This window comes from Pan troglodytes, chromosome 3, assembly GCF_028858775.2.
Source record: "Pan troglodytes isolate AG18354 chromosome 3, NHGRI_mPanTro3-v2.0_pri, whole genome shotgun sequence".
NCBI lineage: Eukaryota > Metazoa > Chordata > Mammalia > Primates > Hominidae > Pan > Pan troglodytes.
In genome coordinates, this window is record NC_072401.2 from 92,316,996 (window position 1) to 92,340,684 (window position 23,689).

The following is a 23,689-nucleotide window of genomic DNA, read 5'->3' on the forward strand; positions in this document are numbered from 1 at the left end:
CAGCATAATTTTATTTCTCAGTCAGACTTTTCTAGGAATTCATGATTCACATGAATTCACATGATTTTTTGTTTAATTATTTATTCAAGAAATGTTTACTAAAAACTTACAGTGTGTTGGGTCCTTAGGCTATGAACCATATAACACCACGTACTGACCAACCACAGATGAATAGAGTCTAGCAGGATATGTAGGCATAATCACAATACTTTTTAATGTTATTATAATTAGCGTAACAAGAATATGTCTGACGTGGAATGTGATAATTTTATGAGCATAATGTATTTTACCACAATTAGAGATCACCTTTCAACTTATTAAATTTTAGGATTTTCTTATAAATTTGTATAGAGAAAGAGATGCTAACATATTTAGTACCTCATGAGTATCAGACACAGACCTCCTTGGTGCTTTTTGATATGTTCTGTTTACTCTTCTGCTTCCTTTTATTAATTTTTATATGAAAAAGACACATTTGATGTCTGTTTATGTGAGCAATCTGCTGCATAGCAACCCAATTTAATCTTTTCAGTTCCATCAAATATTTAAGAATTTCTTTACCCTTAAGAAGAATAAAACCATAATAGAGTAGATGATATAAAAACACATAACACATAACAAAATAAATACCTAACTTGCAAGAATATTATAATATCAGACTGGTAAAACATATTAAACTGCTAAAAAAAATCAGAACATAATACGGTAAATAGGAGTGTGTAGGGTGTGTCACAATGATTTTGTTGTCACTACAGTGAGTCAGGGGGCAACACCATCTAAGAATTCATTTGTTAACTAAATTCCTAGCTGGAGTTATAGGTTTTGTTTTCATGTGATATATGAGGAAAACGAATGCAAGTAAAATAAGTGCCATGTCCTTCATGCATTCATTCATTTGACAAACTATGTACTGAGCAACTGTTTTGTGCCAGGTATTTCTGTTGTTGTTGGGCATACACAGTAGGCAAAATAACTATTATTCCTAACCTATGGCATTTACATCTCATTTAATAGCCATAATGATTCTAAGTAGCAGACTCTAGAATTATCCCTACTGTACTGATGAACATATAGAGCATTTATATCTCATTTAATACCCATGATGACTCTAAGTAGCAGACTCTAGAATTATCCCTACTGTACGGATGAACATATAGAGCATTTATATCTCATTTAATACCCATAACGACTCTAAGTAGCAGACTCTAGAATTATCCCTACTGTACAGATGAACAAATAGAGGCCTAAAAAGGATAAAAAACTTGCCTGCTGTCACAATAAGTGCTATGTGTCCCTTACGTTAGTCTGACAATAAAGACCAAGCCCTCTGCTATCATACCACACCCCTCCACCAGGTATGGTGATAGGAGTGATTATCTGTATCTGAAAAGTGCAAAAAGGGAGGAATGCTTTTGTTACATTGCCAGGCAAATGAGGATGGAGATGTGCAAGAAGAACCACAGTTAGCTAACCTGGACTACCTGCTAAATCCCAATTAAAACAACATGTTAATAAAAAGAGAAAGTAAAATTAAAAAGTCAGTAGACATCCTTGGTAACATTTTGATGGCTATATATTATAGATATCTGTAAAAAAATTAATGAGTTTGATTTTTATTTGATCATATAGCTTCTACATTTCTGAGCCATTACACTGAGGTCTTTTAATTTTTTTTTCCCTGAGACTAAATAAACGTGATGGAAACTGAGATATATTTTTATTACTGAGTACGTCTGCTGTTGAAGACCTGAATAAACAAAGAACAAAACTGAATTATGGTGCTGCAGCCTAATATCATCACCTACTAATCAAATATAGAAACTCTTAAAACATACACATACACACACACGTGCACGCGTGCACACACACACATACACACACGTTGAATTCCCACAGCTCTAGCTGTCTGATTCAGAAAGAGAGAAAGGAAGTCATCTCTGTTTTCGGTACAGGCTTTTGTATAACTGTAGAGCCAAGAGGCATACAGTGATAGACTTTTTAACAAGCGTATATGGCCATTAAAAACAGCAAGGTTTCAGCCTGGTTATCTTGGGTATAGAGATAACCACTTTTGCTGACTCCAGGGTATTCTTGAAAACAATATGATTGTACTGTGGAGTCTGTATTTGTTTATCCTACATGTAATTGGAGCAGAGCTAACATGCTATTCCCGTGCTCTCTTTTGTCCCATACTTTTAGAGACCTATATGTTACATTTCTAAGTTTCATAAATATCTTTAGCATAGCTAATCACAAACTAGTGTGATATCTTTTATCATTGATTTTCACTGAAAAATTGTTTATTGGGCACTAGGTGCCTGGTATATGCACTTTTATAAGCAAAGTTAAAGAGAGTATTAGCCTAGAAATTTTACTTAGCATTGGTAGAGATTAGGAGAATAAATAAAATTTATCTCACTAACAAATACCTCTGTGTGATTTCTCAGGAGCGTTAACGTCATGAATCCTGTGGTTCACCACTTCATGTCTGAAGGTTAGTGAGCCAATGACTCATCCCTCAAGGCTCTAGATTTGTTTACTTATTCAGCAAGGTATAGCAGAAAATGACGGCATGCCCTTAACACAAAGCTTTTCCTCTAGTACTCTTGTCCAAGAAAAGGTAATAAAATTTACTTTAAAAAACTACTCAGTAACTGAATAGTTTATCAAGGCATTCCATTGAGAAGAGAAATCTTTGGGGTATAAAAAGGAAGGAAAATGTTGTGAAGGGCATCACTCCCTTTTTCAATAGAGAATGTGTGAAAAAGTAAGGAAACTTTTTTCCGTTACTTTTCTTCCTTTCATAAATGTCTCATGAGGCGGAAAGAATACTGCAAGGGGAGATATTCTTCTTTATACATTTCCATAAATTCTACTATTTGCAGTATATTCTGTAGAAGGCTCACAAGGTTTTGTCAGAAGTCCAACATGATAAAAAATGTACGAAGTACATTTGTAAATATTAATGAAGAGATGTTATCAAAAACTACATTTTGTTAATGCTTTGCGTATACTGCAAAGAGAAATAGAATTTGATGTCCAGCTTCCTAAAGACACATTTTAAACACTTTCAGTGAGCATAGGTAATTGTGATTTATTCTGAATGCTTCTAAATTCTTTAAGTCTGGCTTTCATAATTGCAAGTAGAAAGTTGTATTTTCTAAGGAGAGGATACTGAGGGGATTAGGTAATTGTCACACATGAACACTCATATTTTAGGTTAACAGACCTAGTAGGCTAATTCTCTAGGGATTTTCTGAATGTTAATTTCACACACACACACACACATACACACACACACACACACAGACACACCTTGCTTTTCCAACTTTTACTATCATGAATAGGGATAAAATACTAACTGTCAATTTGGGGTGGAATATTAAGAAAAACTAAAACTTAAATCACATTATGAGAAAAATTCACCAGTAAAGTCACCTTTAATGGAGGCATACATGCATACATCAACAGAGACAATTAAATACTTTTTCTGTTGATATATTAGGAAAATATTTATTAGAAGGGAGCAAAGCAAATATATAAAAAGAAAATATCAAGTCAAACTATATGAGAGGAAAGGTAAAAAAATAATATTTGGGTAACACATGTTAATTCTTTTTGTTACCATCTTTAGAGCAGCAATACTCAATCAGAGGCATTTTTGCCCCCCAGTGAACACTGAGCAATACCTAGAGATAGTTTTGGATGCTACACTTCAGAGATGCTACTAAAAAGCAATGGGAAGAGGCCAGGTGTGCTACTTAATATCCCACAATGCACAAGGCAGCTCACTTCAGCCAAGAATTATCCTTCCCACCAGGTTAATATTGCCAAGGAGAAACCCTGCTCTAGGTGGTCATTGTTAACAATGTTGAAATCTTGATTGGTAACATAAAAATATTTTGTAGCACTTTTCAGGTAAATAAAAACGGGACTTGTTTACTATCTCATAGAATTCCTTTTTTGCCTGAGGAAGCATCATAATGTCATAGTCCTAGACACTTGATTTCCTACAACTGGCCTGGGACTGAGTCTCTATTATTCAAGGTGATAGCCTATCATATTTGCCAAGGTTAGCTCTGTATAGTTCTGTTTTCAGTCCCTCACTTTCCTGTGACAAGTTTTGACCAAGATATCTAGGAAAATAAATTTAAATCATAGACTCTTTTTCCAGGTGCTTCTGCCCACTCCCACTAGGTTCCAGAAGATTCTATTTCCTGTATTCTAGAAACACCCTTGAGACTCACACAGAAATCTAATAATGATCCTGTGTTATAAATTTTTCCAAGTTCTAAATTTAAAGACCATAGAAAAATTATCTAAATAGTTTCTGCTTTAATATTGTCCGTCTTTACCTTTAATATTTTGCTTTAATATTGTCCTTATCTTTACCTTTAATATTTTGGGGCATATTTATATTATTTTCTTTATAAAGGATTTTCAGATGCAACTTCAGTGAAATATGAGTTTTGACATCCATGTGTTATGTTCATATGCAATTTTGTCATCTAGTTAACTTTTATTGTTATAGTTACTAAACAAAACAGAAAGTGATTGGTACATTAGTGGCAAAGTTCTGATATAAATTAGAAAATTATAACAGAACTGAAGGTGATCATCTTAGAACATCAAGGAAAAAATTTTTTCAACTTTAATTTTAGGAAAGCAATTCTCATTTAAAGTAGTATTTCATTGATTTTTTTATTTTAACAAACATAAATTTAGCAAAATAAAAATGTTCTATTTTACAATGAAACTTTTCTTACTAGCAATGTTAATTCAGTAAATATTTATTGAACATTTACTATTGTCAAGGCAATTAGATAAATTATTTATCCTAGAAATATTTTAGATATACAATTATTTTTAAATAATTGAAAGCTAAATAAATATGAAGAGGATCAAACTTTATTTCACCTGCATTCATTACAATATATAAATATACCTATACATTCCTATATCTATATATGTTTAATATAGTTAAATATAAATATTCTTTACTTATTTATCCTTTGGATATATGTGTATATTTACATCTATGTGTATATACTTTTTACAAGTAAATGTGCAGATGTGTATAGAGAATTTTGTATTGACTCACATTTTTTGATAATTGACTGAATAATTTCATCCATAGTATAGGTTTTGGTGAGTGATTTGTATCTGTAAACACTCAAATAAGAAGCAACAAACTGTTTTTTAAAATCCCTTATCATATTATAAATCTACATAGCTTTTCCAATAGTCTTTTTAGCAATAAGAGAAAATTACAAAGCTCAATAGAGTTGTCATAAAAAAAGAGGTTCATAAATTTTTCTTCAATTGCACTCCGTGTTGCCTCTCATAAAAGTAGCACACAGCTTCTACTATCGGACTGAATGCTTACCAATTTGGAAAATGTTTGTTGATTTTTACTGATAAATACTTTCATTTAAGAAACTAATGATTTTTATAACATTTCTCTTTAAAGAAATAATTTATAGGCTGCATTGGAAAGCAAATACATTCTACAGTATTTTATTTGTTATCGGTTCCTTCATATGTGACTACATGAAACAAAATTTGTATGCTATATTTGCAGAATAAAGTAGAAAATATATTTTGCATGCCTCAAAGTAAAAAGATTCCGTAATACAATTTCTATATGTATTCCTTCTCTCCAAAACATATTTTATTATAACACGAACATTTTAGTAGTTAACATTTTTATTTGTATTGAATTTTGCCAATTAATTAGCCAATTTTATAATTCATTTCAGTTTTTGTTTATATTTAAATTACAGTTTGCTTAATATTTCACTAGGTATTTATTTCATGAAAGATGATTATATTAGTGAATCACAAGGATCTGAAGGAATTCTTCACATAGTTCTCATCCCAAGTAGCTGATAAAATAGATGAATTTAGTTTAATATTATTCCATGGTAGTTCACACACGAACTAACACATTAAATAGTGCTTTCAGCTTCCACTTAGTGTAGGATTGAATAAAACATGTGCTGAATGAAAACAAATGATGCATAGGAGGTATCAATCTCTGTGAATATTTCTCTATAATAAATTCTATTGAAGTAAATTTCAACTAGGGAAACTATGATGGCTTTGAAATAAGTTTTTATGTGTTGAGGGTACGCAGTACATTTACTAAAAAAAAATGATTATCAAGTGATAAAATTGGTTGATTTTGGTTAAAACAACTTCTCTAACTTCTCTCTTCATACATACCCACTTAGCTATTGCCACACTAGCTTTGATTCTTCTATATACATGTATGCCCTAGCTTTAGGGCTCTGATCTTTCTGCCTGGAACTATCTTCCACCAGACACTTTTATGCTTAGTGTTTCACCTCCTCAAGTCTTTCATGGCCAAAATGAGATTGTAAATATTTATCTACATTATCTATTTCCCTTCCTTGGTTAATATTTCTCATTAGCACTTGTTACCATCGAACGTGTTCGTGTTCTATGTATTTATTCTGTTTCCCCATTTGAATATAAGCTCAAGGAAGGCAGATTTTATTCTATGTTTTTTCATTGCTATACCCCTGCACTTAGAAGACCCTGCTGGTCCCAAAAAGACACTCAGTAAACACCCTATGAATGAAGGATATCAGATGCTTGTAATGCACAAGGCCCATGTCACTTTTCGGGAGTGCTACACTTGTGTTGATTTTAATCCTTCTGTAAGAGCTGGAAAATTAGTCCTAAGAGGCTGCAGCAGGCAAGCATTAGCTCACAAAAATAAGGCAAATCAACTGAAGGAAATTGGACCAATGAGTATAAATATCCTACAACTTCAAGTCACATTAAATCAAACTCCCAATAGTAAACACTCCCTCACACTGCTTCCCAGCCTTTTCATGTTGTACTACAGATAGATAATGATAATATTTAAGTAGCATATTGCGGTAAACTGACAAAGCTGTGGCCAGAGGATTCTGCCTCAGGACATTCCACTCCAAGCATTTAATCACACTTAAAATCTAAAACCCTTACTCTGATTTACTATTTATATTATCTGACTCCTGATTGCCTTTCCAACTTCAAAAGATGGTCTTATTCTTCTTGCCCTCCTGCACATGCCTCATTTCTATTACTGAAACAAATTAAGTCCTGTCTTGGGGTATTTGTACTAGCTGTTTCCTCCCTCTGAAAGGCTTCTCCATCTTACCACCATTCTACTTATTCGTAATTCAGATCATAACTTAAATATGTCCTGCTTCGAAAGACTATTCCTTACCATTCAATCTAAAGAAGCCAATCTAAAATAGATACTGTTTCCCACATCACACAGATGTAATGTTCTGCACAAGATTTACTAACATCTAATGTTTTTCTTGTGTATTATATATATATATCAATGCATTTGTTTATTCTGTGTCTCTCTGGGCCAAGAATCTCTCACTTCCTCACTGCAAGATGGGTGTAGGACCGAGAACAGTGCTGGACACATCATAAGTGTTTAGTAAATATTTAAAGTGGGTAAAATTAATTTCCATAAATAAAAACGTGTATTGATATTGCCAAGTGCCTTAGAACTTTGTCAAAAGATAAAAATGATTTTTATATAATTTCAATAAAATAAAAAGCTACAGGAACATTATTATACAGTGGTTTCAGGTCAGATTTTGGCTTAAGAAAGACCTACTAACTATTTTCTGGGACATCTTACTTAACTTGCAAATCCTTCATTTCTTCGTATAGAAAAAATAGGGCAGGATAGCTAAGGCATAGGATTTTCCTAAGAATAAAATTAAATACTATATATGAAATACTATGTGGGTGGCATAGGTAGGTAAGAAAATCTCTTGAACATGTCACTAGAGATGGAGGGACACTATTCAGACAGGCATCTAAAATCATTCCTTTTTAAATTCATTTACCTATTCATTAATCCATTTAATAAAAGTTGAGAAACTTCTGTTTCCTGGAAGGATGCTGTATATGAGACATAGAGAAAAGAATTTGTATTAATTTTCAAAATTAGATTTCTTATGGAGAGAAATATGTAAATAAGCAATTAACAGACACTTTAAGAAGTGCTATGTTACTGGTTTATACAAGGATTTCCCAGGAAGTATGAAGGCAGAACTCCATCTGATATTCTTTTCTTTTCTTCCTCTTCTTTTTTTTTTTTTTTCTTTAAAAGACAGTATTTTAACTCTGTCACCCAGGCTGGAGTGCAGTGGCCTGATCACAGTTCACTGAAGCTTTGAACTCCTGAGCTCAAGCATTCCTCCTGCATCAGCCCCCTGAGTAGCTGAGTAGCTGGGACTACAGGTGTGTGCCACCACAATCAGCCTTTTTTTTTTTTTTTTTTTTTTTTGTAGAGACAGGATCTCACTATGTTGCCCAGGCTGGTCTTGAACTCCTGACCTCAGCAATCTTCCTTCCTTGGCCTACCAAAGTGCTAGGATTACAGGCATGAATCAGCAGCAGATCCAGCCTGATATTTCTTTCTTTCCATTTTTTTTTTTTTTTTTTTTGAGACAGAGTCTCGCTCTGTCACCCAGGCTGGAGTGCAGTGGCGCGATCTCAGCTCACTGCAACCTCTGCCTCCCGGGTTCAAGCAATTCTCTGCCTCAGCCTCCCGACTACCTGGGATTACAGGCCCCCCCCACCACGTCCAGCTAATTTTTTTGTTTTTAATAGAGATGGGGTTTCACCATCTTGGCCAGGCTGGTCTTCAACTCTTGACCTTGTGATCTGCCTGCCTTGGCCTCCCAAAATGCTGGGATTACAGGCATGAGCCACCGTGCCTAGCCCCAGCCTGATATTTCTAATTGAGGTGACTCTAAAAACGAACAGCAATTTCATGGTATATAAATAATATATATATAATTTATATCATAATATTATTATTATATATATTATATAATATACATAATAGATATAATATATTATATATAATTATATTATACATATTATATAATTATATTATACATATATAATTATATTATATAATATATTATTATTTATATTATATTATATATAATATATATTATATTATATAATATATAATTCTATATAATATATAATATATAATTATATATATAACTATATAATTTCATGGTATATGTATAATTTCATGGTGTGTATATATATATATATATATATACACACACACACACACACATACACACACAGCTAACAAAAGGTAAGATTTGGATTTTTAAACTGAAATTTGCCCTGATGGAGAACGCTTGTTTATGTCTTGTTAAATATTTAGGCAATACTCAGCCTAACAGATTATCACATATTGACATAAAATGATGAAAGGACTAGGGCCTCTGTCTTGGCTCTTAAAAATAACATCCTAATTCAAACTTACACCTGCAGCAAGCTTGAAAAGGCATATTTAATAAATTGAAAAAAATAGTGAATAATGTGTTACAGTTTGAAGGAGTTACTTGAGAGAGCTTCTAGGTTAGCTGGGGGATCTTCCAAACTCCAGCACATAATTAAGAGCATTCTATTAGAAGTGTGTGGAATCCTCTTGGAGATATTTTGAAAATTTATTTATGGGATGCATCAAGTTTTATTTAATGTTTAAGACCTCTGAATTTTCTCTGAATTAGAAATAATCCTTCTTTTTTTCAGAAAACTATGATCTTATACAATCCAAATGGTCAAGGGCAATGTAACTAGGTCGTGAAATAACTGAGTTTCTACTATACCAACTGTGATAAAGTTTATAATAAGTAACTAGTTGTCTGCTGGTTTTCCTGTCTTCTTTTTAAATTATGCAAGAGGCTAATAAAACAGTAAAGTAATAGCTCTCAGGTTTCAAACTGTTGTAGTTATTGGCTATATCCCTTGTGGTCTCCCTGCATACCTCTTGGGTAAGTTTTCCTGTCTAGGGCTGTCAGCCAACATGGCTTTGCTTGAGTTTATGGTAAAACATTTTTTTTTTCTGCACTGACATTCTGGAGCAGGCTGTGTGTTTTGGGTCGAGAAGGCTGCATGCAGTCCAGTGTGATGGCTGCAGCCCACTTGCTAACCTTAGAGACAGGTCTTGTAGTCTCGTGTCCCTCCCTTGGGAGATAATTAGGATCAGATAAGCTCATGAGGGTGGAATTCTCGTGAACAGGATTCATGTCCTTATAAGGGTCCAGAGTGACTGCCACATGAGAACCCAGTGAAAAGACAGCCATTTATGAAGCAAATCCTCAGCAGACACTGATCTTGGACTTCCCACCCTCCAGAATTGTGAGAAATAAATACTTGTTGTTTAAGCCACCCAGACTATGGTATTTTGCTCTAGTAGCCTGAGCAGATTAAGACAGATACCATCCTTCTTCTGTCTCTACTTGTGTTTAGATTATTAGAGTATAATTTTCAAAAAGTTAAAAACAGGAGTCTCATGCAAATTTAAAATGAATCTTGGTCAAAGATTTTATATAACAAAGTAATTAGGTTACCAGTAACACGTTAAAATCATTTCAAATTGCATTTGAGGAATTAGATATTTATAAGGAACAGAGAATGTTAGAATAAGATTACAGGAGTTATCTGTTGAACAGATGTAAATAATTTGCATCTCTGCTGTAAATTTTCTATAAGGGAACATCTGCTCTTACAGAATTATAAAACAGCCTCATTAAAAGGAAGTCAGTGCATCCTGCTGTAGCACAGTGCTCCACTGGAAGAACATGCAGTATTCTTTGCCTATTTCCAATATCTATATTATATTTCTAAAATACGTGTCAATAATACGGGTTAATCATTGTGATTATTCTATTTCTTGGCCACCTACTCTATGCCAGGCACTTGGTCAGATGTTGGAATCCATTTTATCTAATGCCAAAAATAACTGCCCAGTAAATTCTTATATAAACAAACTGAGACTCAGGGAAGATACATTTTCCAAAGTCCAAACCATTAGTAAGTGGCACACCTGAGTTTTCTTTTTTCTTTTATTTAAAACTTACTATATATGCTATGCACTACTTTAAGGGATTTATAAGTCTTATACCATTTAATCCTAAAAATAACTTAAAAATAAAGTGCCCTCACTTTATTTATGAGAAAACTAGGCAACATAGAATTGAATAATGTGCCAAAGATAAATTTGACACCATTACCTGGGACTTCCTAATATATGATCAGATAAAGAGACCTCTGCATCCTGTGGAAGTTCTGCCTCGGGTTTTCTTTTTTTTTTTTTTTTCGTTTGTTTTCTCTGATAGCAATTTGCCTTCTTTGCCTATCTCAGTCAACCTTGACCTTTAATCCAGCACCTCTCTTCTTGCCTGTGACCTCTGAACTCTTGACTCTGAGTCTGTCATTTAATACACATGCTTTATATTCTGGAGCTTCTTTCCACGTTGCTGCGTCTGCTTCAATCTAATACCCAAATCCAGAAGTTTAATTATGCCTTTTGCTTTGACATTAGATTTGTCTATGTCTGTCTCTTAATTGTGCTCCAGCATGACAGTTTGGCAAGAATCGCTTAAATTCCATTTTTCAAAAATAAGGAAATAGCTTTCCTTTGTAATAATTGGACATTTAATGCCATGAGTTAGAATGGAAAGATACCTGAAATCGTCTTTCACAGAGATAGCCTGTTCACATTGTTTTCATTAATCATTCATTTTTTTAAAAAAAAAGATTTTACATAATGCTTTTATATGCAAAACATCATGAAGCGTAGTTCAAGAATACAGAGATTAAAAATTAGACATTATTCTGAAATGGATTCAGCCGTTAAGAACATTATACTCACTAGAAAAACTACACAGAAACATGAAATGCCTTGTTTCTAATCTTTGCACCACTCCTTTCCCTGCAGTAGAAATATTTGACTCCTCACCTATGTTCTAGTATCTTGTCAGTCTTTACTCATTGCTCCTATTTATTCTACCCAGTCTACATCATTAGGTTCAGGCTTCTTACCTGAAACCTCAACTGCACCTCAATTCGTAAGCCAAGTGAGACAGAAGTGAGAAGCAGATTTATCTGATCTGCACCCCTCTCAGCCTATCCCCAACTCAGATAGATTTAGTTGTGTCTTCTTCCAGTCTCACTTCTCTGTGAACTAAATGCCTCACTGCTGACCAATGGGCTTTCATTTTCAGTGTGAAAGCTACACTTGCCTTCACCTCAGAGCTCTTATTCTGTTTATGGAACCGCTGTATGTGGAATCCTGATTCTCGACTCCTTGCTGCATTAGCTGGAATTATGTTCTTATTCTTAGCTACAAGACTAGAGTGGGTCTAGAAGTTTCTATGAAGTTATGAAATATTTATTTAGCACCTTAATATATGTTAAGACACTGCTACAAGTGTTTCACAAATACTATAAGGGAGGTACTATTTTTATCCCCATTTAATATGTGAGGTAAATAAAGGATAGGAAAGTGAAGTAACACAGGCAGTTTGGCTCAGAGTTCATGCTCATAATGACTATGCAACCCGTCTCCCCAATTATATCTTGCATTTACAGCTGTGCTGTCATTCCCAGCCACTGTAGCACCAGAATTGCCCTAATGTTGACAAACTCTTACATTCCCCATTAGCACCTGCTCTAAAGATGCTACTTTATCCTATTCTTTGTGTTATATTCCCAGACCTCCCAGGTTCAAATTGCTTACCTGTCATCATTCGTTCCTTATTTAGAGTTCACTTTCCCAGTAGTTACATCCAGATCCCCTTCTTTTCCCTATCCAGCATTCATCAAATGTTTCTTCCCAGTTGCAGTATAGACCTTCTAGCTTGCCTCTTTCTCCTATTCATAGGTAAAATCCTTAAATATATATGAGATAATAACTGTGGCTCAATTCGAGGACCAAAAATGGTCAACCATTAGATCACCTGATCCATCTTTTAGCTTTTAACCTTATGAATCTGATCTTGTAGGTACATGTCTATACCTATATTAAATGTATGAATAACACATATACATGAAACTTAGAGAAAATAGAATAATATGTTGAAAGCAAAAGAAAGTCTGTTTCATATGAATATTTGAATGTTAATATAAAGTTTCATTCGTAAAGTACTGACACCTTAAGAATGGATTAGAGATCAGTGATAGATTTTACAAATTTGGCTTACAAATGTAATGTTTATAATGATATTATTTTAATTTTAAGTAAATATATTCATATTCATAAATATAAAAATCAAACATATACACTTTTAATTACTATTCAGCATGGTAGAAAAATATTGCAATTACTAAAGACTAGAATATAATATTCTTAATAGGTTTAAGTGTCAATATAATATAGAATTGTTTTAAACAGTTCCTTTGTCTGATCTGAAAGTTGACAATAGATTCTTGAAATTAATTAATTTGGATTGACCTTTTTCTCATTTAGCCTGATGGCACCAACAGAAAATGAGAAAAGATTGAATACTCAGAATGCTTAGATAATCACATTTCAGGAAAACAAAAACAAAAACAAAAAACATTGTTTAAAGTCCCCCATTGAGCACTTTTTCTATGTTAATGAGAATTCCCATTTAATTCTCATAACACTTTGAGAAAATATTTATCCCCATTTGAGAAGAACTGAGATTTAGAAGTTCAGTAACTTGTCTATGATAATACATGTTAATAGTGGATCCAAGAATAAGACTCAGATCTTGCCAACTCACAGAACATTCTGTACCATTCACATCCCCTCAAACATTATGATGCCAATGTAAAAAAAAATCTCTTAGTAAAGATAAGCATACTAAGATGTAAATGGGTATGAGAAATGGAAAATGGCAAGATTGTTGATTTCTTCGTTATAAAATAGGAATGATGGCTTTTTGCAATATCACAGTCAAAACCATAAAAAATATTTTATACTTCTGTATTTAATATACTATTTAAACATAGCAATGAAAGAATATTATTTTGACTACATTAGCTTAATTTTTAAAAAGGAATATTTTAATCTAAATTCAATTTGACAGTAAAATAAAAGAGTATTTGAAATTCTGGATACTTACATGCCCTGTAAACTTGCTCCTCAGAATGTGCTTCAGTGGCCCCCATAGGTAATATTTTTAACTGAATATAACCATATTACATGTGGAAAAGTTTAGAGCTTGGTAAAAAAAACATTTGAAATGTGTAATGTTTAAGCAATAAATATTTAGTAGGGTACTGTACATTAGGGATGACAGAATATTTACTAATGGCAAAAGACAAGCTATGTCTTGGGTTCTTACCTTTCACCTTCTAGCTAGTATCACAGGCACAACAGGATTGTTTTTTTCTACACTGTAGCCAGAGTGTGCGTGTTTTTCATACAGGGCTATTTTAATATTCATTTATTCACTTTTGGATAATGAAAAATTCTACTAGTCACTCTAGGCAATTTATCAGCATTAATGATAATGCAGCCAGAGTAGCATGAAAGGAACAAATTAGAACATGGATTTAGGTAATTATATATTGTTCTAGTTTAGCAAAAAAAAAAAAAAAATCATGTTTTAAATACGAATACCATTATTCTTTAGTAAAATAAATCATATTGGATTTCAATACATTGCTAATTGTTCAGGTTTCTTTTTAAGGTAGAATCGTATTTTAACAAAATTTGTTATTGGATATTTATAGTTGTACTGAACAGCTCTTATTATATAGTTCCCTAGATTAGTCTATTTAAAGGCGTTTGAGGAAACTAAGCTTTAATTTAAAATTCTGAAGCAAATTTGATCAGTACATCTATTGAATAGCATCTTGAATCTCTGAGGATGTGATCTAACAGAATCCCAAAACTAGGTTCCTTAACAGCAGAGTCTGTGAATTATGAAAATGGATGACAGATAGATCTGTAGATGATAGAGATGCAAATATGGAGATATATATAAACATATATTATGAAATACATATATGCGTTTTTTTGTTATGGACTGATTTGTGTCCCCAAAATTCATATTTGAAGTCATAACCCACAGTAGCTTAGAATGTGAATACTTAGAGATAGGGCCTTAGGGAAGTATTTAACATTAAATTAAGTCATTTAAATGAAAGTACGCCCTAATCCAACATGACTGGTGTCCTTGTAAGAAGACGGAAAACATGCACCGAGAAAAGGCCATTTGAGGGCACAGTGAGAAGTCAGCCATCTGCATCCAGTGGAGAGGACAGAGGCCTCAAGAGAAACCAGACCTGCTGACACCTTGATTTTAGAATCCCAGCCTCCATAATTGTGTGAAAATAAATTTCTCAGTTTCTCACATGGCATTTAAGCCACCCAGTCTGTGGTATTTTGTTGTGGCTGCCTTTAGCAAACTAACGTATTGCCTTATGATCTATTGAAAGGTTCAAGTAAAAAAAAATAAAGAAAATTTAATAGGGCTTCAAGAAGTTAGGAGTTGTCAAATATTCTTTTTATTTTCTTCTTCTCTTGCTTTTGTTGATAAAGAATTTCTGGGGTAGAAAAACAACATTTTTTCTCACTAATTTGTGTGATTTCCAGCAGTTCATTATTAGAAACCAATTATTTTAATGCAAGAAGAACTCTTTTTTACACTATTTTTGGAGAGCAAATTATATAAAATTGACATACCTCCCTAAAAGTGGCCTTAAAAATGTTCATGTATTTTTACTGAATTCTTCTTTTAGAAATTATTTTAAGTAAACAATGCAGTTGCTTAGTTTTCTGTAAATAGGTGCTGATCACACCATAGTTCATAGAAGTGAACAACTAAAAATAACATTGTTTCCAAATTGAAGTATTCCCATAAATTGTGATTTTTTTTGTATGTATAAATATAATAACAGATATGTATTTTTAACATGGAACTGCCTGATAATAGAGAAAATAAAAATTCTTTAAGAGACATGTAATAAAAAGCAGCAGTTCTAGAATAACACAGTAAAGGCATCTGAAAATCTGCTATTCCATAAAAGCAACAAGGATAGGCCAGGCGTGGTGGCTCACACTTGTAATCCCACACTTTGGGAGGCCAAGGTGGGCAGATCACGAGGTCAGGAGATCGGGACCATCCTGGCTAACATGGTGGAACCCGTCTCTACTAAAAATACAAAAAACTTAGCTGGGTGTGGTGGCGGGCGCCTCTTGTCCCAGCTACTCGGGAGGCTGATCCAGGAGAATGGCATGAACCCGGGAGGCAGAGCTTGCAGTGAGCCGAGATTGTGCCACTGCATTCCAGCCTGGGTGACAGACCAAGACTCTGTCTCCAAAAAAAAAAAAAAAAAAAAGCAACAAGAATATGGGGAAAAATTGTCCAAATCAACTTTTTAAATTCTGGAAATCCACCAAAGGCTTTCGATAACCACGGAGTGTTTATTAGAGGTAAATGGTTGAATCTCGGTTCTAACAGCAAACATTGTGGTATTTTAACTTGCCCACTTTCTCTACCTCATGTGCAGTTGCCTTGCTATCCGGTGACCTTGCAACAAAGACATCTGTGTAAAAGATCACCTTTATAGCCACTAAGGGGGCCTTATCTATGTGGAGCTACCCCCAAAAGCCTCATTCCCAGAGTTTTATCAATATTTGAATTGTCTACCAGCTCCCTAGAACAGGGCCATTTACAAGACTTGTTTTTATTTGAACTCAGGGCTTACTCATTGCAAAAAGCCCTATCCTAGCCACAGGACATTTGACAGAAACAATCAATTGTTTAATATTTCAGTTGCTTGAGGCAGTGATACAAGTTGGGGAAAATGAGTCTGACCAAAATCTTAAATGGAAAATCTGGGAGATGATATGTCTACAGAGGCCTTTAAAAAGGCTTCTTATAAATTCTCTGGAACCTAGAAAGCCACAACAAGTGCAGGGGTGTGCCCATATTCAAGGCTGTGTGTATGCCCAAGAAAGACCTGACAAGGCCCTGTTTTCTCACCTCTGGGTGACCTTGAGTTTCTGCATAGGTAGGAAGGAAAAGCTAAGGCTGACCGCAAACCATCAGATCGTTGAAGACATGCCCCCAATACATACACAAAACCAACTGGCAAAAGCCGGGAGACTTATTGGCCAATACATTCAAGATAATCTTTGTTTAATTGTAAGTTGATCACTATTGTAATCCACCAGGGACTTCAGTGAACTACAGATGACAAGAATAAAGACTTTTCAGAATATTTCATTAAAAAAAGATGACACCAAAATCAATGAACTGCAACAACAAGCCATGTGAAAGAGAATAATCTGATTTTTAGAGTTTCTACATTATATGAAAATGTCCAATTGCCAACAAAATGTAAAAGACGTGAGAAGACACAAGAAAGTGTGACTCATAAGAGAGGGAAAAAATAGTCAAAAGAACCTATTTTATGTATTTAAGAAGTGATGGAAGCCATGTCTAAAGAACTAAACAAAAGTGCTTTTTTTCCTGAATAAAGAAATCAGCAAAGAGATTGGAAATATTTTTAAGTACCAAATAGAAATTCTGGAGTTGAAAAGTATAGTAACTGAAATGAAAGTACCTTCATGGACTCAACAGTATATTTGAGCAGGCAAATAAATAATCAGTTAAATTTAAGATAGATTCATAGAGATTATCCAATCTGATAAAGAGAAAAATAAAAGAATGAATAAAAATGAACAGAGACTCAGAAACCTGTAAAAACGCTGTGAAGTGTATCAACATACACATGAGATTTAAGAAGGAGTGAAGAGAAAGTGGCGGAAAGACTATTTGAAGATATGATGGCCAGAATTTTCTTAAATGTTATGAAAAACATTGATCTGCCTAAGAAACTTAAAGTCCATGTGGTATAATTTAAAGAGATGCATATTTCAACACATAGTAGTTGAACTATTGAAAGACAAAGAAAAAAAATGTGAAGACAGCAAGAGAAGAGCCACTCATCACACAAAAGTCTCCTCAAAAAGATGGCTGACTTCTTATCAAAAGCAGGGAGGCCAGAAGAAAGTGGGATGATATATTCAGTGCTGAAACAAAGGAAAAAAGCTGCCAATATTTCTTATTCAACCAAACTGTCTTTCAAAAATGAAAGAGAAATTGAGATGTTCCCAGATAAACAAAAACTGCGTGAATTCATTGCTAGGAAACCTGCCTTATAAGAAATTTTAAAGAAAGTCCTTCAGACTGAAAGAGAAGGACAATAAATCGCCAATTGAATCCGTGGAAGGGATAAAGAGCAACTGTATAACTACATAGGAAAATATGAAAACTTATACTTTTATTTTTATTTATAACTCTTACTCTGATATCAAATACAACTGCAGAAAGCAATAGTTGTAAAACTATATTGATGTATGTTCATGGGTCAATAGGCTTAATATTGTTAAGATGATAATATCATCCAGATTGATCTACAGATTCATCACAATTCCTATCAAAATCCCAGGTAGCTTCTCTGAAGAAATTGACAAGTTGATCCTAAATTTCACATGGAAATACAAAGTACATAAAATATCCAAAACAATCTTGAAAATGAAAAACAAAATTGGATTACCTACACTTTTCAATTTCAAAATTTATTATGAAGTTAAAATAATCAAGGGAGTGTGGTACTGGCATAAGGTCAGAGATATTGATACATTAAATAGAATTGAGAATCCAAAACTAAACCCTAATATTTATGACCAATTGATTTTCAACAAGTGTGCCAATACATTTCAATGGTAAAAGGAAAGTCTTTTTGGGCTGGGTGTGGTGGCTCATGCTTGTAATCACAGCCCTCTGGGAGGCCGAGGTAGGAAGATCAGCTGAGGTCAGGAATTCGAGACCAGCCTGGCGACAATGATGAAACCCTATCTCCATTAAAAATACAAAAAATTAGCTGGGCGTGGTGGAGTGCACCTGTGGTCCCAGCTACCCGGGAGGCTGAGGCAGGAGAATCACTTGAACCCAAGAGGTGCAGGTTGCAGTGAGCTGAGATCACAGCAGTTCACTCCAGCCTGGGCGACAGAGCAAGACTTTGTCTCAAAGGAAAAAAAAAGTATTTTCAACATATGGTGCTGGGACAACAATATATCCACAAGCAAAAGAAAGAAGTTGGACACCTACCTCACAACATATACAAAAATAACTTAAACTGGATTATAGACCTAAATATAATAGCTAATACTACAAAATTTTTAGAAAAAAACAAATGAGTAAATCCAATAATGGTTAGTGATGGTTTCTTAGATACAACACCTAAAGCACAATAAACAACTATAACAATATAAATTGGACTTCAACAAAATTAAGAATTTGTTCTTCGAGGTGATGCCAGCAAGATGATAAAATAGAAGTTTTCAGCCCTTATTCCACCCTAAGAAACATATTTTTTCACAATCTCCCATGGACAAAAGCACTGTTATGAGAACCTGGGAGTCCACTGGAAAAGTGCCAGCAGCCCAATGGGATAAATAATCCAAAAATAGACACACTGAAAAAAGTAAGAAGAACAGTTTTACTTTATCAGCATCAGCCCTTTTCCAAGGCAGTAAAGCTCAGTGCCAAGAGAGACCCTCTTAATCCATGATTTCTCTAATGGAGAAAACTGAAAGCGTAGTGAATTCCTACCTTCCTTAATCATGTGGAATGCTGTCTAAGAGGCATGCCCCTTCCAAACCTCACAGATAACATGGGAACAGTAGGCGTAAGTATCCTGCAGATATTTAAGAGTAGAAAAAAGAAGGATAGGCTCACAGAAACCAGAGAACAGAACTTAAAATAATATGTTAAAATATTAACATAAAATAATAATAATAATAATAATAAAAGAACCAAAATAGTATGTCGAAAGAACTTTAAGAAAGAGCCAAGAACTCCACGAAAAGGTTCACTTATGAAGCTTGTGATATGCATCCCTTGCAGATTTCCTCAACTAACCCATACATGCCCCCAGCATTCATCCCCTCCTTAGCAGGTGCTCCATGTGTGCCCCCACAGGTGGCACATGCAAACCTCTGAAGACTGTACTTTAGCACATATAGTCACCTTGACAGACTGCTGGACTGGGAGAAAGCACAGAACCTAAGCACTTCAGAGCAAACTGCCCTAGGGAGAAAATAAACAGGGGGCTCTCAGCACCCAACATGGCTTTGTAGAATTGAGAGAAGACATACAATACTTAAACTTTTCCTCAAGAGGGAACAGGAGGAGTGGAACAGGTACATCCATAGAAAAGGTCTGGGAGACCCCAAGAATCCATATCCAGGCTGATTGGTGAAGGTATTTCTCTCCAGAGATGATAAATTCTACAGGAAGTTACATCTTCACCAAATGAAAAGACTGTAATGAAAGACTGCATTGAACACAAAAACTCAAGGAAACATAACACTATGACAGAACATAATAGTTTTCCACTAACCAACCTGAAAATATTAGAGATCTATGAAATATCTAAAAAAAATCAAAATAATTGTTTTAAGGAAGCTCAAGATGCTACAGAAACACAGAAAAATGAACAAAAAGAAGAAAACCAATATATGAACAAAATGTAAAGTTCAACAAAGAGACAGAAATTATTTAAAAAAACAAATACAGAACTGAAGACAATAAATGGAATAAAAATTGAAATAGTCTTTCATGAGCAGACTCAAGCAGAAGAAAGCATCTGTGGATGTAAAGACAGGTCATTTGAAATCATCCAGTCAGAGGATATAAAAAAAGAACACAAAAGAGTTAAGTAAGCCAGTGAGATCTATGGGACACAATTAAATGAAACAGTATACACATTATGTAAGTGTCTGAAGATAACAAAAGGAAAAGAGAGCTTATTTAAACATATAATAGCTGAAAATGTGCCAAATCTTGAGAGGGATATGAACATCCACGTTCATGAAGTTAAAAGATTTCTAAGACAGAATAACTTCAAAAAGAATATACCAAGACACACGATAAAAATATTATGAAAAGTAAAGGACAAAGAAAGAATTTTGAAAATAGCAAGACAAAAGCCACTTGTTATAAGCAAGGAAACCCCATTAAGCTATTAGATGATTTCTCAGCAGAAAGCTTCCAGTCTAGGAGAGTGAGATAATATATTCAAAATTCTGAAAGAAAAAGACTGCCAACCAAGATACTACACCCACAAAAACTGTCCTTAAGAAATAAAGAAGAGATAAACACTTTCCCAGATGAACAAAATGACAATCTATAAAATGTCTAACAAAAATTTAGAGGGAATTTATTAACATTAGACATGCCTTAAAAAATGGTAAAGGGAGTTCTTCAAGATGAAGCAAAATATGCTGTTTGGTAAGAGGAACATATGAAAGCATAAAACTCACTGGCAAAGGTAAATATATAGTTAATGTCATAATTCTCTGATGCAGCAGTGGTAGTGTGTAAACTACTTGTAATTCTAATCTAAAGGTAAAAGACAAAAGTGTTTAAAATGATTAGAACGAAAAAATATGTTGAAAGTTATGCAATATAAAAAGAAGAACCTCTAGCAGATACACATAAGAAATTAAAAAAACCTCTAGTAAATATACATAGATAAAGATAAAGAAATCAAATTATACCACCGCAAAAAAAAAAAATCATAAAATTACAAAGGAATATGACAAGAGAAAAAGAAAGAAACAAAGAAACTGCAAAATGTTCAGAACAACAAGATGGTAATTTTCCAAATCTAGTCATTACCTATATAATTATTGAAAATATAAATGGATTAAGCTTTCCAGTAAAAATAGATAGAGTGGGTGAATGGATTAAAACACATGATCAAACAGTGTGCTTCCTACAAGAGACTTGCTTTAGCTTTAACAACAGACATAGACAGGAAATGAAGGAATACAAAAAATATGCCATGCAAATGGTAACCAAAAGAGAGTAAGGGTGAGTATAATTATATTAGACAAAATGAACATCAAGTGAGAAATTGTCACAAAAAACCAAGAATGTCATTATGTAATGAGAAAAGGTCATTTCATTAAGTGGATATAGCAAGTGAAAAAAATATATGCATCTAACATACAGCACCCAAATATATAAAGCAAACATTAACAAAACTGAAAGAAGAAATAGACAGAAATACAATAGTAGAAGATAGATACTATGTTATCAACATTGAATATATCATCTCTATAGAAAATTAAATAAGGAAACAACAGACATGAATAACATTATAGACCACATGGGCTCGACAGACATTTTATCCAACAGCAGCAGAATGCACATTTTTCTCAAGCACACCTATAACATCTTTCAAGATAGATTATATGTTTAGTCATAAAACAGGTCTTAACAAATTTAAGAAGGCTGAAATCATAGAATTATTTCTGACCACAATGGTATTAAACTAGAAATCAATAAGAGGAAGAAAAATCACAAAATTTAAAATGTGTGGAAATTAAACACACTCCTAAATAATGAGTTGAATCTAAAGGGAAATAACTTGAGAGAAAGGAAAATGGTAACACTACATACCAACATTTAGGACATGAATACAGTGAAAAAAAATTACTAAAAGAAATTTTATATCAATAAATGCCCATGTTAAGAGAAAAAGGCCTCAAATAAACCACCTAACTATATACCTCAAAGAATTAGAAAAAGAAGAACAAACTAAGCTCAAAGTTAGCAGAAGGAAGGAAATAGTAAATATTACAGCAGAAGTAAAGTAGAGGCTAGAAAAATAATAAAAAAGATCAACAAAATGGTATTTGTTCTCATACTATGATAAAGACATACTTGAGACCGCATTATTTATGGGGAAAAGAAGTTTAATTGACTCACGGTTCCACAGGCTGTACAGGAGGCATGGCTAGGGAGGCCTCAGGAAACTTAGAATCATGGTGGAAGGTGAAGAGGAAGCATGCACCATCTTCACATGGCAGAGCAGGAGAGAGAGAGCAAAGTTGGAAGTGCTACACACTTTTAAACAACCAGATCTCTTGAGAACTCACTCACTATCACAAGAATAGCAAGGGAGAAATCCACCCCCATGGTCCAATCATCTTCCACCAAGCCCCTCTTCCAACCTTGGGGATTACAATTGAACATGAGATTTGGGTGGGGAAAGAAAAGCAAACCATATCAGAGATTGAATCAATAATCCAAAGCCTTTCAGCAAAGAAAAGCCTGCAACCAGATGGTTTTACTAGTGAATTCCACAAACATTTAAAAAATAATAAATGCCAATACTTTTCAACCTCCTCCAAAAAAATTGAAAAGGACAGTATGCTTCAAAACTCATATTACAGGGCCCAAATTACCCTGAATATCAAGCCTTACAAGTATTCTACGAGAAAAGACAACCACAGGCGAATATCCCTGATGAACATAGATGTAAAAGTCCTTTCCAAAATAACAGTATACAGTACATGAAAGGATTACACTCCATGGTAAAGTGGGATTTAACCGTGGGATGTAAGGATGATTCAACATATCAAAAATAATGTCATACAACACATGAACAGAATGAAGAATAAAAACATATAATCTCAATAAATGCAGAAAAAGAAATTGATGAAATTCAACACCTTCTCATGATAAATACTATCAATATATTGGATAGAGAAAGAATGTACCTCAACATAACAAAGGCTGTATGTGAAACACCCACAGAAAACATTAAACAGTGAAAAGCTCTATGCTTTTCCTCTAAGATCAGCAACAAGACAAAGGTTTCTACTCTTACCACTTCTATTCAACATAATGCTGTATGTCCTATCCAGAGCAATTAAACAAGAAAAAGAAAGAAAGACAACCAAATTAGGAAGAAGAAAAATTGTCTCTGTTTGCAGATCACATGATATTATATGAAGAAAACCCTAAAGATGCCACCCAAAACTATTAGAACTAATAAA

At 33.8% G+C, this 23,689-nt stretch overlaps 1 protein-coding gene across 18 annotated transcripts in view; it reads left to right on the forward strand.

Moving 5' to 3' along the window:
• Positions 1–23,689, forward strand: part of CCSER1 (coiled-coil serine rich protein 1) — a 1,481,066-nt gene that overhangs the window by 813,602 nt on the left and 643,775 nt on the right. For 3 of the 18 annotated variants that reach the window (XR_010156641.1, XR_010156643.1, XR_010156642.1), the window contains exon 11: positions 2,448–2,494. The exons of 14 other annotated variants lie outside the window; for them this stretch is intronic. Coding sequence is in view for 1 of the 4 variants with exons in the window: in XM_016951880.4 (XP_016807369.2) it covers positions 2,448–2,456 (9 nt within the window). In the remaining 3 variants the exon portion in view is untranslated. Of the gene's footprint in view, positions 1–2,447; positions 2,540–23,689 lie in introns of those variants that run through there. One more of the 18 variants, XM_016951880.4, reaches the window with a different exon arrangement.